At 46.1% G+C, this 16,071-nt stretch overlaps 2 protein-coding genes across 2 annotated transcripts in view; one reads left to right on the top strand and one right to left on the bottom strand.

Moving 5' to 3' along the window:
• Positions 1-16,071, top strand: part of LOC310777812 (general transcription factor IIF subunit 2-like) — a gene marked incomplete at its 5' end in the record, with an annotated part of 98,519 nt that overhangs the window by 35,849 nt on the left and 46,599 nt on the right. The gene's annotated exons all lie outside the window — the stretch shown is intronic.
• kctd4 (potassium channel tetramerization domain containing 4) lies at positions 513-7,725 on the bottom strand (the record flags this gene model as incomplete). The annotated part of the gene is made up of 2 exons (XM_083638614.1): positions 513-1,066; positions 7,503-7,725. The coding sequence occupies 2 exons, from the start codon at positions 7,723-7,725 to the stop codon at positions 513-515; spliced, it is 777 nt and encodes a 258-aa protein (XP_083494740.1).

Here is a 16,071-nt window from a genome sequence, read left to right as displayed (position 1 = left end):
AAGTGGCTCGCGCTGCGCTCGGAGGAGACTGAAAACCATCTGAAGCTTTCTATGTTGGAGTCCAGGTCTGTTTTGTAGAAGGACGTCTCTCAGTGTGTTGCTGTTCATTGTTTTCTTTTTGTTGATCTCATCTGACTTGATTTGTATCACTCAGACCGCTGCTGCGGGCGATGGTCAACGCATTCCTGCTCTAAAAACAACTTTCTTCTTCTGACGTTCTTTTGTATTTCGTGCCGTGACCACCGGAAGTGTTAACACAACCCGGAATAATTTGGCCCACCCCCACGTATGAACATAAGGTGAATAACGACAATGAAACAAGAACAAGAGTATGCACCAGGGAAGAAGATGTTTTCGCAGCTCTTCCAAGTGGATTTGAATTGGATTTGGCTAGTCCAGATCTTTGAAGTCCAGACTGATATGTAGAGCGAAACAGAATGTCAGGTCACATGATCGGGGATGTTTTTTTTTACAATAGGGGCTAGTCTCCTCTCCTCCTCTCTCCTCCCGTCCTACTTGACGAAGTGCAGGGCCTCGGCCGCCACCACGGAGCCCTTGCTGGAGTCCAGGCTGGTGATGATCTTGAAGCCTGCGCGCAGAGCGAGCATCACGGTCTCCAGCTTCAGGCAGTCCAGCGTGCACAGGAAGGTGCTGTCCTCCTTCAGCACCAGGCGCGAGCCCGGCTCTGACTTGATGAAGTGGCGAAACTGGATGACGTTGGACGACACTTCGAACTCCTCGGGGAAGCTGTCCAAACGGCTCTTGGAGATCTGCACCAGCCGCGTCTTGACCCCCTCAATGAAGGCGGGGTCGCTGCAGTACACCTTGAGGCCGTGCGACCTCTCGTGGCTGTCGGTCACCTCCAGGAAGGCGGGCTCACGCCGGGCCGCCCGCTGGCCTTCCCAATCCTGCACGGCATCCACCAGCTCACTCAGCCTGTAAAACTCAGCCTCCCGCTTCAGGAGCCCCGCCTCCCGGAAGTCATCGGGCAGCTGGAGGTCTTCCGTGCGGAGGTAGTTGAGCACGTGGCGGAACACGGGGCCATCTCTGTCAATAAAGGGGTTGCCTAGTGGTGGGGAGATATGGCAAAAATATCATATCATGATTTGTTTTTCCAGGCAGGATCCTGATCCACGATCTTATCATGATTCTTTTTCATGTTGGTTAAAGACTATTTTGCAAGTTACTGAACAGAACAACTAGGGCTGAGTGATATGGACCAAAAATTATATCTCTGTATTTTTAGGCTGAAAGTGGCCCTGCAAAGCTAAAAGGGGGTAACTAAATTTTTGTCAAAAATTAGTTTTTGTCATTTTTGGACATTGAAGATCTGCTTTATCATGTGGAAAAATATCTTGAGTCAATTGTGTTGTTTTTTGGAGAAAATAAGGTGATAGAGAAAATTTACATCACATTAGCCTTTATTTGGACAATCACTAGTTATTAATATATTCATATACATTTCCATTTTAGTTACATATAGTTATGACACAGACATACTTCATATTTAGATGACCTGTGTACATACACAGATAGACATCATATTTGGATAACCTGTGTACATACACAGACAGACGTATTCATAATTTCATTTCAACTGGTTTCCTTCAAGTGGTTCACTGTTTACCTTTTGGCTGTGGAATTTCATTCTCTATCATAGGGGGTCATATTTACAGTAACTTCCAAAAGCCCTAGAAAAGCCAAGCAAGACTGAGGTAACATCAGTTACGGTTGTTTGGTTTGGTTTGACTGCACTCTGAATGCTCTGCCCTGCAACGCCAAAAGAGGGTAACTCACCAGAATGCTCAGGTTGAGTTGAGGTATGAGTTACATTACTGGGCAGGCCTAATGTCATGATTGTGACATCGGACCAATACCACCCCCACCCACACACAAGGCTGCCCAGAGAGATGGCAGTGCCCCTGGAAGGGTCCAGCCACTATGTCCCCCTCCCCCGCACGCGCTTTACTCATTAACGCTGTAGCTTTCGGAGTTGACTGAAAAAAGTTTGTTAACAGATTATTATTTGGGTCTAAAGCCCTTGCCTGCTCCCGCTTTTTTTTGCCTCGCGATTTTGGCATCCTGACTTTTGTTTTTCTCCTGGCATTTCACCGGTCTTGTTTTGTTTGCTATCACCTGTCTGTGTTGTGTGTTACACCATAAATGGTCCCTCTAGCTGCTGCTGCCCCAAGCAAAATGGTCCGCCCCAAACCTGCCTTGTTCTTCTTCTTCTTCTTTTGGCTTTCCGGCAGACTAGATGCTTTGCGGCACATTGCTGCCTCTCACTGCACTGGTCGGATGGGGGATTACATCAATGGCACTATTTTCCACAGGAGCACTCCTGCCCAAGCATGCCTTGTTACTGCTGCTGTGTTTTGTGTATTTGTTCGACTCCTTGCAAAAAAATTAATTAGTTGCCGCATTTTCAGGATGGGAGATATATTTTAGTGTTAAAAAAATAAAAAATTGTGTTTTTTTTGTGTGTTTTTTTGCCTGGCTCCAGCACCCCCCCTAGTGGCGACGCCCCTGGAAGCTTACCCCTTTACCCCCCCTTATGGGCGGACCTGCCCACACAAACACCCACACCACCCACATTAACTCCCAAGGTGCCAGCTCATACGGCATTAACCCCCTAACCCTTATACATTAACCCGCGAGGCACCTATGTAAGAATGCTGTTCGTGGACTACAGCTCAGCATTCAACACCATAGTACCCTCCAGGCTGGTACACAAGCTCAAGGATCTGGGACTAAACACAGCAATGTGCGACTGGATCCTGGATTTCCTGACAGACCGCCGCCAGGTGGTGAGGGTGGGCAACCTCACCTCCTCCCCACTGACCATCAGCATAGGAGCGCCCCAGGGGTGCGTCTCCAGCCCCTTCTGGTACGACCTCTACACCCACGACTGCGTGGCGACTCAAACTTCGAACACCATCGTGAAGTTTGCAGACGACACAGCAGTCGTGGGGCTGATCTCGGGGGGCGACGAGACGGCCTACAGAGAGGAGGTGGGGGCCCTGGAACAATGGTGCCAGGACAACTACCTCTCTCTGAACGTCTCCAAGACCAAGGAGATCATTGTAGACTACAGGAGGGGGGGGGGGGCACACACCCCCCAATCACCATCAACGGCACAGTGGTGGAAAGGGTGGACAGCTTCAAGTACCTGGGAGTCAACATCCACCAGGACCTGACTTGGGCCGGCCACACCGCCACTGTTGTCAAAAAGGCCCAACAGCGAATACACGGACTCAGGCGCCTGAAGAAATTTGGGCTAAGGTCAGAAATCCTTAGGGACTTCTACAGAGGCACCATTGAAAGCCTGCTGACTGGCTGCTTCACCACCTGGTACGGGAACTGTACCACCATGGACCGCAGGGCGCTACGGAGAGTGAGACGCGCGGCCCAGCACGTAACAGGATGTGAGTTGCCAGAACTGCATGAACTGTATAAACAGCGGTGCCTCAGGAGGTCCCTGAAGATCATCAAAGACACAAACCATCCCCACAACAGCCTGTTCTCCCTGTTACCCTCAGGGAGAAGATACAGGGTTCCAAAAGCACGCACAAATCGCTTGAGGAACAGTTTCTTCCCGCAGGCCACGAGACTCCTTAACATACACAAATAGTGTAGTAGCCGTACTGTACCGTACTGTAGCTGCTACCATTACGTATGTCTAATGTTTAATTGTATGTTTAATAAGGAATATGCTATTTGCACCTGTATGTCAAATACGCCGAATTTAAAACGGCGAGTTTAATTGTATGTTTAATAAGGAATATGATATTTGCACCTGTATGTCAAATACGCAGAATTTTAAATGTTTAAGCACGTCTAAAGTATGCACATGACATGTGCACCTATGTGCAGTGAATATGCCACTGTCTCTGACTTGTCTTATCACTATACTGCCTTATTGCTTGTTGTGTCTCTTGTTGTTTTTGCACTCATATGCCCTGTTATATTTGTACTATGTTGTAAACGGAGTCCACAGCACAAGAATTTCACACGTGATACTTGTACCATGGAGTGACAATAAAAATCTTGAATCTTGAATCTTGAACCTCATATGACATTAACCCCCAAGGCACCAGCTCATACCACATTTACCCCCGAGGCTCCAGCTCGTACAACATTAACCCCAGAGATGGCAGCTCATATGACATTAACCCCTGAGGCGCCAGCTCATACCACATAAACCCCAGAGGCGCCAGCTCATACCACATTAACCCCGATGCGCCAGCTCATACAAATTTAACCCCGAGGCGCCAGCTCATACCACATTAACCCCGATGCGCCAGCTCATACAAATTTAACCCCCGTGGTGCCAGCTCGTACAACATTAACTCCTGAGGTGCCAGCTCATATGACATTAACCCCCGAGGCGCCAGCTCATATGACATCAACCCCCGAGGCACCAGCTCATATGACATTAACCCCTGAGGTACCAGCTCATATGGCATTATCCCCCGAGGTGCCAGCTCATACAACATTAACCCCCGAGGTGCCGCACATATGAAATTAACGCCAGAGGTGCCAGCTCATATGACATTAACCCCCGAGGCGCCGCGCATATGAAATTAACCCCAGAGGTGCCAGCTCATATGACATTAACCACTGAGGTACCAGCTCATACAACATTAACCACTGAGGTACCAGCTCATACAACATTAACCCCCGAGGCGCCAGCTCATATGACATCAACCCCCGAGGCACCAGCTCATATGACATTAACCCCTGAGGTACCAGCTCATACGGCATTATCCCCCGAGGTGCCAGCTCATACAACATTAACCCTCGAGGTACCAGCTCATACAACATTAACCCACGAGGTGCCGCCATGGACAGTAGGTGCCGCGCATATGAAATTAACCCCAGAGGTGCCAGCTCATATGACATTAACCCCCGAGGCACCAGCTCATATGACATTAACCACTGAGGTACCAGCTCATACAACATTAACCCCCGTGGTGCCAGCTCGTACAACATTAACTCCTGAGGCGCCAGCTCATACCACATTAACCCCCGATGCACCGGGCATATGAAATTAACCCCAGAGGTGCCAGCTTATACGACATTAACCCCCGAGGCGCCAGCTCATACCACATTAACCCCAGAGGCACCGCTCATATGAAATTAACCCCGGAGGTGCCACCTCATACAACATTAACCCAGAGGCGCCGCTCATATGGCATTAACCCCTGAGGTGCCAGCTCATACAACATTAACTCCTGAGGTACCAGGTCATACAACATTAACCCCCGAGGCCCCAGCTCATACCACATTAACCCCAGAGGCACCGCTCATATGAAATTAACCCTGGAGGTGCCAGCTCATACAACATTAACCCCCGAGGCGCCACTCATATAAAATTAACCCCAGAGGTGCCAGCTCATACGGCATTATCCCCCGAGGTGCCAGCTCATACAACATTAACCCTCGAGGTACCAGCTCATACAACATTAACCCCCGAGGCGCCGCGCATAGGAAATTAATGCCAGAGGTGCCAGCTCATATGACATTAACCCCCGAGGCACCAGCTCATATGACATTAACCACTGAGGTACCAGATCATACAACATTAACCCCCGAGGCGCCAGCTCATACAACATTAATCCTCGAGGTACCAGCTCATACAACATTAACCCCCGAGGCGCCAGCTCATATGACATTAATCCCAGAGGCACCAGCTCATATGACATTAACCACTGAGGTACCAGCTCATACAGCATTATCCCCCGAGGTGCCAGCTCATACAACATTAACCCCTGAGGCACCAGCTCATATGACATTAACCACTGAGGTACCAGCTCATACAGCATTATCCCCCGAGGTGCCAGCTCATACAACATTAACCCCTGAGGTACCAGCTCATACAGCATTATCCCCCGAGGCACCAGCTCATATGACATTAACCCCTGAGGTACCAGCTCATACAGCATTATCCCCCGAGGCACCAGCTCATATGACATTAACCCCTGAGGTACCAGCTCATACAGCATTATCCCCCAAGGCACCAGCTCATATGACATTAACCACTGAGCTACCAGCTCATACGGCATTAACCCCTGAGGCGCTGCGCATATGAAATTAACCCCAGAGGTGCCAGCTCATATGACATTAACCCCTGAGGCGCTGCGCATATGAAATTAACCCCAGAGGTGCCAGCTCATATGACATTAACCCCCGAGGCACCAGCTCATATAACATTAACCACTGAGGTACCAGCTCATATGAAATTAACCCCAGATGTGCCAGCTCATACGACATCAACCCCCGAGGAGCCAGCTCATACGACATTAACCCCCGAGGCGCCAAGACACAGACACCCAACAACAGGCCAACAAGAGTCCCACCAAACTAGGCTTGAAGGATGTGTAGCGGCCTGATAATCTAGTTATATTATATTTATACATATATTATATTAAGCATAATTGTGCCATGAACATGAGACTTCATGTCTATGTTATCATTATTATCATATATACTGGTTTTATATAGTGATAAGCAACCAAGTGAAGGATCAAATTAAAGTTACTGTCTTTTTGCTTGGCATCACCCCTTATTATTTTACAGACAATGCAAAGCCAGAGTAAGGTAACTTCCAAATAAGGGTCAAAGGTCAAGTTTGAGCTAAAAAAAAGTTATGTAGATAAATAACTACATTAAAAAGACAAATAATTAACACATTTCCAGTTTTCTTCCTACAATACATTTGGCTGGACAACAACAAAACTTTAAAGTCATTTTTCTCAGTTCTACACTCTGGTGAGTTACCCCCTTTTGGCTTTGCAGGGCAGTATATATCCTCAGTATTTTCTATGAAGTGGGCTAAATGTTCAGTTGTAAGATGAATAATCATTGGTAATGTGGATATAATGACTAAGTGGGTAAAGGCAGGGTCTGCTAAGTTCAGAAAATGACATCACTTTACTGTAATGCAGCCTTTAAAACCAGGAAAAGACAACACTTATGCCATATATCATGATATTACCATATCCAAAATCTAAGACCATATCTAGTCTCGTATCACAATATCGATACAATATCCAGTCCCTCCAGGATTTTGTGTGTTTTTTTGTGTGATTGTTGGGATCAAAAATGCTGGATTTGGCAGCGGGTTTTCTCAAACATTGCGATGGAATTTGCAAAGTTTTATGCAATCTTTTGTGATAAAATTACAGGAACTCGCAAAAAATGTAAGTTGAGGGGATTTTCTTCTAACTACTACCTAATGACAACTTTTCTCAAAAAGTTTGATGTTATTTATTTATTTTATTTATTTTTTTGCTGTAAAATTGCTGGAACTAGCAAAAATTGCAAGTTGAGGAATCTGTTTTGCTGTTTTTGCAGTTGTTTTAGGAATTTAGAAAAGTTGCAAGCCTCCGCAAATATTGCGCAGATTGGTTTAATTTGCATTAATTATTGCCATCACAAAATCACATTTCCTGGAGGGAGTGAATATGGCTATATTGCCCAGCCCAGCCCTAGAAGGTTACCCATGGAATCGGTGTGCTGCACAGGCTTCTTGCCGTTGGCCAGCTCTTCCAGGTAGGACCCCTGGTGCTTGACGAGGGTAGTGCGGTGCGCCGTGTACAGGAAGCCGCCCACGTTCAGGGTGATGGTCCCAGACGATGGCTTCTTGAAGCTCTTGCTGGGCTGGAGCAGGTCCGGGTTGATGTGCCTCAGTTCACTCTCCATCCTTCTGAGGTTCCATTCCATTCTCCACACGCCCTCCCTCTGCTGCAAGCCAGCCTCCCGCCTGCACGCCCGTGTGTGTGTGTGTGTGTGTGTGTGTATCTGTGTCGTGCAGTACAAAGAAAAGCTTTCTCTTTTTCCCCGTCACTTGTGTATGTGGTGCCAGCTTTGTGAGAGTCTTGGGTGCTGTCAGCAGTTGCACTGTGAGAGCGAGTGTGAGAGAGCTGAAAACAAACTGGCTCTTTGTGCTTCTCTCTCTTTCTCTGTCTGTCCCTCCCATCTCTCTCTCTGTCTGTCTGTCCCTCCCCCTTTCTCTCTCTCCCTCCCCTCTCACAAGCAGGCTCTATCCCCCCCCCCCCTCTCTCTCTCTCTCTATCACATGCTCTCACTCTCTCATTTTCTCAGGAGGGGGTGGGCAGACATCGTCACATGGAAGGGAGGAGAGAGAGGGAATGAGAGAGCAGGTGTCCTCGCTCTCTTTCTTTTTCTTGCTCTTTCCCCCCAATTAGCTTTGATGAAAAAGGTATTGAGTTGAGCTCCAGCGTGCACCCCCCCCCCCCCCCCCCCACACACACACACCTCCAGTCTCCACATGGAGGGGGGCTGCTCCTGTAATTTTGGCGGTGTGACAGTGTCTCAGTCTGATTGTGAAACTCATTTTGCAGCCAAACCCATCCGTTTACTGCACACTAGAGGTGGGCAATAAATCTATATTATATCGATATTGTGATATGAGACTAGATATCGTCTTAGATTTTGGATATGGTGATATGGCACAAGTGTTGTCTTTTCCTGGTTTTAAAGGCTGCATTAAAGTGATGTAGTTTTCTGAACTTACCAGACTCTTCTAGCTGTTCTGCTATTTGCCTTTACCCACTTAGTCATTATTATCCACATTACTGATAATGATTTATCAAAAAATCTCATAAGCCCTTTTCCCACATGCGCTTTGTACCGCAAAATGACCGGTACGTGGTCTAATGCCTGCATGTGAGAAAGGCGCCGTGCCGGTATAAGCGCGACCCCGTCGTCCCCGACATTTCACCAGTTTCGACCCAGTCAGAAGAGCGGTATGCTCTTAAGGAGACGCAAGTGGAAACGGTTCCAGTCATTTTCCGCGACAGCGGTCCTTCAATCATGGGCAAGGAGTAGCCTACACACGTTGCTTAATGTTCCAGCGGGCATAATCTAATCATTCGCGCACATTAAAGCAAACTGGCGAAATGATCTTGTGATAGCCTAATAAGAGCAGTATGTCAGCTTGCTGATTTCCGAAGGCAACCCCGGACACATCAAACAAAGCCAGTCTGTAAAAAGTGCTTCAACGCAACGCAGGTGAACGGATAAACATCGAACCAGCAACTATTTCTCTCAGACACGGATCCCAACTTCTTCAAAGTGCATCAACTAATCATTCGCGCACATCAAAGCAAACTACTTCCACATTTCGCTTGTGCATTTGCTGTGTCATTCGCTGTGTCTGTCCGTGGCTGCTGCTCTCGAGCAGAGAGGGGAGGGGAAAATCGGCTGTGTTGATTACGCTGGCGGTCAAACGAGTCAAACGAGTGTGATTTATTGTGTGACAACTGACAAGCGAACTTATTTCGAGTTTTGCCGACCCCCCAAATAAGCTCCCCCCTCCCCCCGCCCCCCCCAACATACAGGAAAATTCGCTGATAGATTCCCACATGCGCGAGCCGAAGTGTGAAGGGAAATGTCCGATATTGACTTACAGGTAATTTTCCGGTACGCATGTGAGAAAAGGGCTATTGTGTCAGTATTTTGTGAAAGCACCAGTAGTCAAGGAAGGAAACCCTGTCTTTGCATTCTATTTTGATCAGAGTTGTTTTAATAAAAGTGCTTGTGGCATCATGTGGCTTCGACTTAAAACTGAACATCTAGACCACTTTGTAGAAAATACCGAGATATGTATCACCATTCAGCCTAAAAATACAGAGATATGATTTTTGGTCCATATCACTCAGCCCTCCTGTTCTGTTCAGTAACTTGTAAAATAGTCTTCTTGTATCTGCGTCTCACCTCTGGATATGACAGGGAGGTCTCTCTTTCTTGTGTCTGCGTCTCACCTCTGGATATGACAGGGAGGTCTCTCTTTCTTGTGTCTGCGTCTCATCTCTGGATATGACAGGGAGGTCTCTCTCTTTCTTGTGTCTGCGTCTCATCTCTGGATATGACAGGGAGGTCTCTTTCTTGTGTCTGCGTCTCATCTCTGGATATGACAGGGAGGTCTCTCTTTCTTGTGTCTGCCTCTCATCTCTGGATATGACAGGGAGGTCTCTCTTTCTTGTGTCTGCGTCTCATCTCTGGATATGACAGGGAGGTCTCTTTCTCTTTCTTGTGTCTGCGTCTCATCTCTGGATATGACAGGGAGGTCTCTCTCTCTTTCTTGTGTCTTCTTAGATCAACTAATAGGCCCGTAGGGGGAGTTTCATCTTCCCTGGACTGTAGGGAAAGAGTGAGGGCTTCCAAGCCCTCTTTGTGAGGGACATTGGTGTAAAGACTCACGACATCCATGGTGCATAGGAAGTCTGTAGGCTGAAGATCCTCGACAGAGGATACCTTGTTAAGAAAATCAGTGGTGTCTTTCAAATAGGAAGGAAGTTTGTACACCATTTCTTTAATGTGGGAATCCACAAATTGGGAAATAGGTTCAGTCAACGACTGGATACCAGCAACTATAGGATGCCCTGGTACTGGTTCAATACAAGATTTATGAATCTTGGGAAGAGTATAAAAAATAGGGCGTACAGGATGTTGCTGGGTCATAAAGTCAAATTCATTTTTCGTGATTAGCTGGTCATCTTTGGCTTTGCTAAGCACCGTTTTGATCTCTTGGGAGAATTTGATGGTAGGATCACAGCTGAGGGGTCTATAAAATTCACTGTTAGAGAGCTGGCGTAGAATTTCACATTTATAGGCTTCTTTAGATTGAACCACAACTGCGCCACCTTTATCAGCATTTCTTATCACAATGGAATCATCTTTAGATAAACAGTCAAGTGCCTTCCTTTCATTACATGATAAATTAGAATACCCTTTATTCTGATTGGAATTAAACATAGAACCCACATCATGTTGCACTAGTCTACAAAACGTAGCGACTGAAGAGTTATTCACTGGAGGTACAAAAGTGCTTCTAGGTTTAAAGTTTGGACCAATAGGAATGGCTGCAGTTACGTCATCATCAGTAATAGGGGTAGGTCTGATCTCCATCTGGAAAAGTGAAGGTTGTTTATCAAAGAAAGCTCTAAGCTTAACAGATCTAAAGAACTTAAACAGTTCTACTCTAGTCTTGAAAGAGTCAGCAGACTTAAAGGGAACGAAAGACAGTCCTTTAGACAATACTGAATGTTCATCTGGGGTCAATATTTTATTAGATAGATTGACAACGTTCAATACTTCCCCCTGTTCGCCTGTCCGCGTCCACGACCGCGACCGATGCTTTCTGCCCCCTCTCCGGGTTGGTCTTCTTTTGCGGCGGCTGATCTGGTGATGCGGGGTGCCCCTAAAAAAGGTTGCGCCGGTCTGCGTTTGGGATTGGTCGGTCTGCATTGCCTACTGTAATAGGATTGTCCAAAATTGTCTTGAAAAAGTTGAGAACAGGGACAGGCAGAGCCTATTAACCCCTAAGTCAGGCCCGTCCGAAAAGGAGTCTAGAATTGTGTGTGCTACCACATTCTCTCCTATTTCTAAGGACATCAAGTCAGCTGTTCAGAAACACTGGCACATTTTATCAAGTGACCCCTCTGTAGGACATTCCTTCAAGAGACCCCCTATTTTCGCTAATAGGAGGTCTGACAACCTCAGAAACATTCTAGTCAGAGCAGACTGTTATACCCCTCCAACTAATTTTCTTTCTACTCTACCAGGTGGGAATTTTCCTTGCACAAGTTGTGCTCAGTGCAATACGATGATTAAAGGAGACACATTTCGTCACCCTCATACGGGTAAATCCATCTTTATTAAAGACAGAATTTCATGCAGGACCAAATTTGTAGTTTATCTTCTGAAATGTCCCTGTGGTTTATCCTATGTTGGGAAAACTACCAGGGAACTAAGAACCAGAATCTCTGAGCACAAAAGCTGCATTAGAAATAAAGACATCAAATCTCCTGTGGCTAGACACTTTAATTCTGCAGGACACAACGTTTGCTCCCTGAAATTCCAGGGAATCGAAGTAGTCCCCCCACCTAAGCGAGGAGGAAACAGAGATCAATCATTATTGCAAAGAGAAGCCAGATGGATACACACATTACAAACCGAGAGCCCTAAAGGCCTTAATGAAGAACTCATTCTAAGTTGTTTTCTATAAAGATTATTCTTTATTATAACCTGCTTGTTTTCTCTTGATACAAATTTGTTCACAGACTTGCTTTTTCTCCACTATTATTATTATTGTTATGATCTTGTTATTTTTATTTGTTTAGTGTTTATGTTTTCTCTTTTTCTTTTTGTTGATTAGACTACTGTGATTGTTTGGTGATGTAGGCTATTTGGCTCTTGACTCATGGTAGATTTGCCTGTCTGTCATCAATTACTTCCTACTGTAGGTCTAATTGCACAACTTCTCTTTGCACACGGCCCTGATGGCCGCACCCTTGGGTGCACTACAGGTGCCTTGCATTCTCCCATTACTGCCCTGCATAATGATTGGTTCCCTCCTTGATGTATGTGTGTATATATATTTCTGAAAGTGTCTCTTTTCTCATTGTTGACAAAGGCTTGAAGCCGAAACGTCCAATTTTTTTCACTGCCCAATAAAAGGCTGTTTTTCAATTAGCCTACCGTGAGTGCCGGCTCTCCTTTTTCATCTCTGGATATGACAGGGAGGTCTCTCTTTCTTGTGTCTGCGTCTCATCTCTGGATATGACAGGGAGGTCTCTCTTTCTTGTGTCTGCGTCTCATCTCTGGATATGACAGGGAGGTCTCTCTTTCTTGTGTCTGCGTCTCATCTCTGGATATGACAGGGAGGTCTCTTTCTCTTTCTTGTGTCTGCGTCTCATCTCTGGATATGACGGGGAGGTCTCTCTTTCTTGTGTCTGCGTCTCATCTCTGGATATGACAGGGAGGTCTCTTTCTCTTTCTTGTGTCTGCGTCTCATCTCTGGATATGACAGGGAGGTCTCTCTCTCTTGTGTCTGCGTCTCATCTCTGGATATGACAGGGAGGTCTCTCTTTCTTGTGTCTGCGTCTCATCTCTGGATATGACAGGGAGGTCTCTCTTTCTTGTGTCTGCCTCTCATCTCTGGATATGACAGGGAGGTCTCTCTTTCTTGTGTCTGCGTCTCATCTCTGGATATGACAGGGAGGTCTCTTTCTCTTTCTTGTGTCTGTGTCTCATCTCTGGATATGACAGGGAGGTCTCTCTTTCTTGTGTCTGCGTCTCATCTCTGGATATGACAGGGAGGTCTCTTTCTCTTTCTTGTGTCTGTGTCTCATCTCTGGATATGACAGGGAGGTCTCTTTCTCTTTCTTGTGTCTGTGTCTCATCTCTGGATATGACAGGGAGGTCTCTTTCTCTTTCTTGTGTCTGCGTCTCATCTCTGGATATGACAGGGAGGTCTCTCTTTCTTGTGTCTGTGTCTCATCTCTGGATATGACAGGGAGGTCTCTCTTTCTTGTGTCTGCGTCTCATCTCTGGATATGACAGGGAGGTCTCTCTCTCTTTCTTGTGTCTGCGTCTCATCTCTGGATATGACAGGGAGGTCTCTCTCTCTTTCTTGTGTCTGCGTCTCATCTCTGGATATGACACGGAGGTCTCTCTCTCTTTCTTGTGTCTGCGTCTCATCTCTGGATATGACAGGGAGGTCTCTTTCTCTTTCTTGTGTCTGCGTCTCATCTCTGGATATGACAGGGAGGTCTCTTTCTCTTTCTTGTGTCTGCGTCTCATCTCTGGATATGACAGGGAGGTCTCTCTTTCTTGTGTCTGCCTCTCATCTCTGGATATGACAGGGAGGTCTCTCTTTCTTGTGTCTGTGTCTCATCTCTGGATATGACAGGGAGGTCTCTTTCTTGTGTCTGTGTCTCATCTCTGGATATGACAGGGAGGTCTCTCTTTCTTGTGTCTGTGTCTCATCTCTGGATATGACAGGGAGGTCTCTCTTTCTTGTGTCTGTGTCTCATCTCTGGATATGACGGGGAGGTCTCTTTCTTGTGTCTGCATCATCTCTGGATATGATAGAGAGGCGTCTCTCTTTCTTGTGTCTGCCTCTCATCTCTGGATATGATAGAGAGGTGTCTCTCTCTCTCTTGTGTCTGCGTCTCTCCTGGATATGACAGGGAGGTCTCTCTCTTGTGTCTGTGTCTCATCTCTGGATATGACAGGGAGCGGAGACATGACAGAGAGAAGTGGGTAGTTACCCTGTACTTATGCAAATGAAGCAACAGGCACTGCATTTATACATGTATAAATAGCCTGCTTCCCCTCTGCAGACATAACAAGCAGTTGGCCAAGACATCCATGTCATTTGAACATGAAAACGAGTTGTCTCTTTGCACATCTTGCATGGTGTGTGTGTGTGTGTGTGTGTGTGTGTGTGTGTGTGTGTGTGTGTGTGTGTGTGTGTAGGTTTTCAGATTCTTACTGAGGAAATGGACCAATTATAGTCAATGGTTGTTGTGCGTGAATGGTTTTTGAATTGGCCGGTGCTTCGCCCTCTGTCTTCCCACAGGGGGATTGCACTAGGCTGGTAATTGGGTCTGGATGCCTTGCCTACTGTGCTGTAGCCTGACCCCATGCTAAAAGCACAGCTAGTAGGTGTGTGTGTGTGTGTGTGTATGTGTGTGTGTGTGTGTGTGTGTGTGGGGGGGGGGGGGGGTAGGGGCTGGGTGCGCATGTGTACATTATTTTGTCTCTCCCAGTATAACTGCTCTTGTGTCAAAATTCACAGATGCTTCTTAAAGGAGAACTCCACCGAAAAACAATGCTGATTTATCATCTCGCACATTCATTTAGTTAGTTAGTCATTGGGAGTTGATTTGAGATAAATTGTGGACCAGTGATGTCTGTCATTCATGCACAAACAACATCACTGGTTCACAACTTAACTCAAATCAAATAAAAAAATACAACACCCTGAACAGTACCAGTAATGTACAGTAAGCAGTGAAATGAGGGTCAGCAGCAGGGCAGATTGTGCAAATTGTCAGAAAATTTTATTTTATCGCATAATGGCAGAAAATGTTGTGTTATTCGGCAAATATAGCAATATTTTATATTAGTGAACAATCGGCCCGAGCCTAATAAAATGATCCATGTGTCCCCGGCTGCTAGCTCTTTAGCCTCATTGCTCCATGCTAACACTATGCTGGGACTATTTTTTCCATGTTTCCATTCAGATCATTCTGTTCTTAGAATAGGTGAAATAATTAATTTATTACATATTTAAAAGCATTACAGAATTAAAAAAAATATATTTTTTGCGAACAACCACGGTGCAGAATCTTTTTTTCTCACACTGTAGCACTTCCATATTCCTTTCTCCAAGACCGATCTGCGGAGTGCTACCGTGTGCGGCATGCGGAAGTGCTACGGTTGAGAAGATGTAGTGCCAAAGGAAGGGCTGTTTGATTGCAAGGTAAAGTGCTGAAAATGTTGTTAATATAGCGGCAACGCACACTTAAAGGAGAACTTACCTCCAAAACACTTTTTTTCAGCTTTTAACCAATATATATGACTTTGGGGGTGATGTGTGAAGAATTCTGGTCAGAATTTCCACATTTGACACCAAACTGTTGCCATTTTACCATTTGTATCATTTTTCAGCAGCATACCTGGCATAAGCGCCCTCTAAGGGTGTAACACTGCTTTTTTTTTTTTCTCAAATGAATGGGATATTTGACACGTCGTGACGTCACGGTGACCCAAAGACTATGGGATTTCAAGATAATTACTCCCCTACCCCCCCTGTACCCTTTCGGCTCCTCAGAACTCCAAGCCTATTTCTATTGAAGTTTGCTCTTAAAATACTGAACCAAACGTCGTCAAAGTTGGCACATGTCTTAATTATAGTTAGTTTCCTGCTGAATGTGTCATTACTTTATTGATATCTTACCTGGATAAGCTCGAATGATGATGTTTATATTATCAGTCCGAGTTGCAAGCACTGTCTCCAGCCCAGAGGCAGGCGGGAGAGAGTCGTACTGTAACATGGACGAGCCCCAAGCTCCGCCGGCGCGCGCAGCAGGCCAGCAGCAGCTGGGCTCTCTGAGAGCAGAGAGAGCAGTCTGATATTTCCGCAAACAAATATGGTCGCAGTTTAGCGCACATGTAAAATATAACGCTATACTACGACGTGACAACGTGACAAAGCTGGTCTAAACACATCGGCTACTGTAATATCGTCACTGT

This window comes from Poromitra crassiceps (assembly GCF_964638095.1).
Source record: "Poromitra crassiceps genome assembly, chromosome: 6".
Classification (NCBI taxonomy): domain Eukaryota; kingdom Metazoa; phylum Chordata; class Actinopteri; order Beryciformes; family Melamphaidae; genus Poromitra; species Poromitra crassiceps.
Note: the sequence above shows the minus strand (reverse complement) of the source record. Positions and strands in the feature narration are given on the sequence as shown.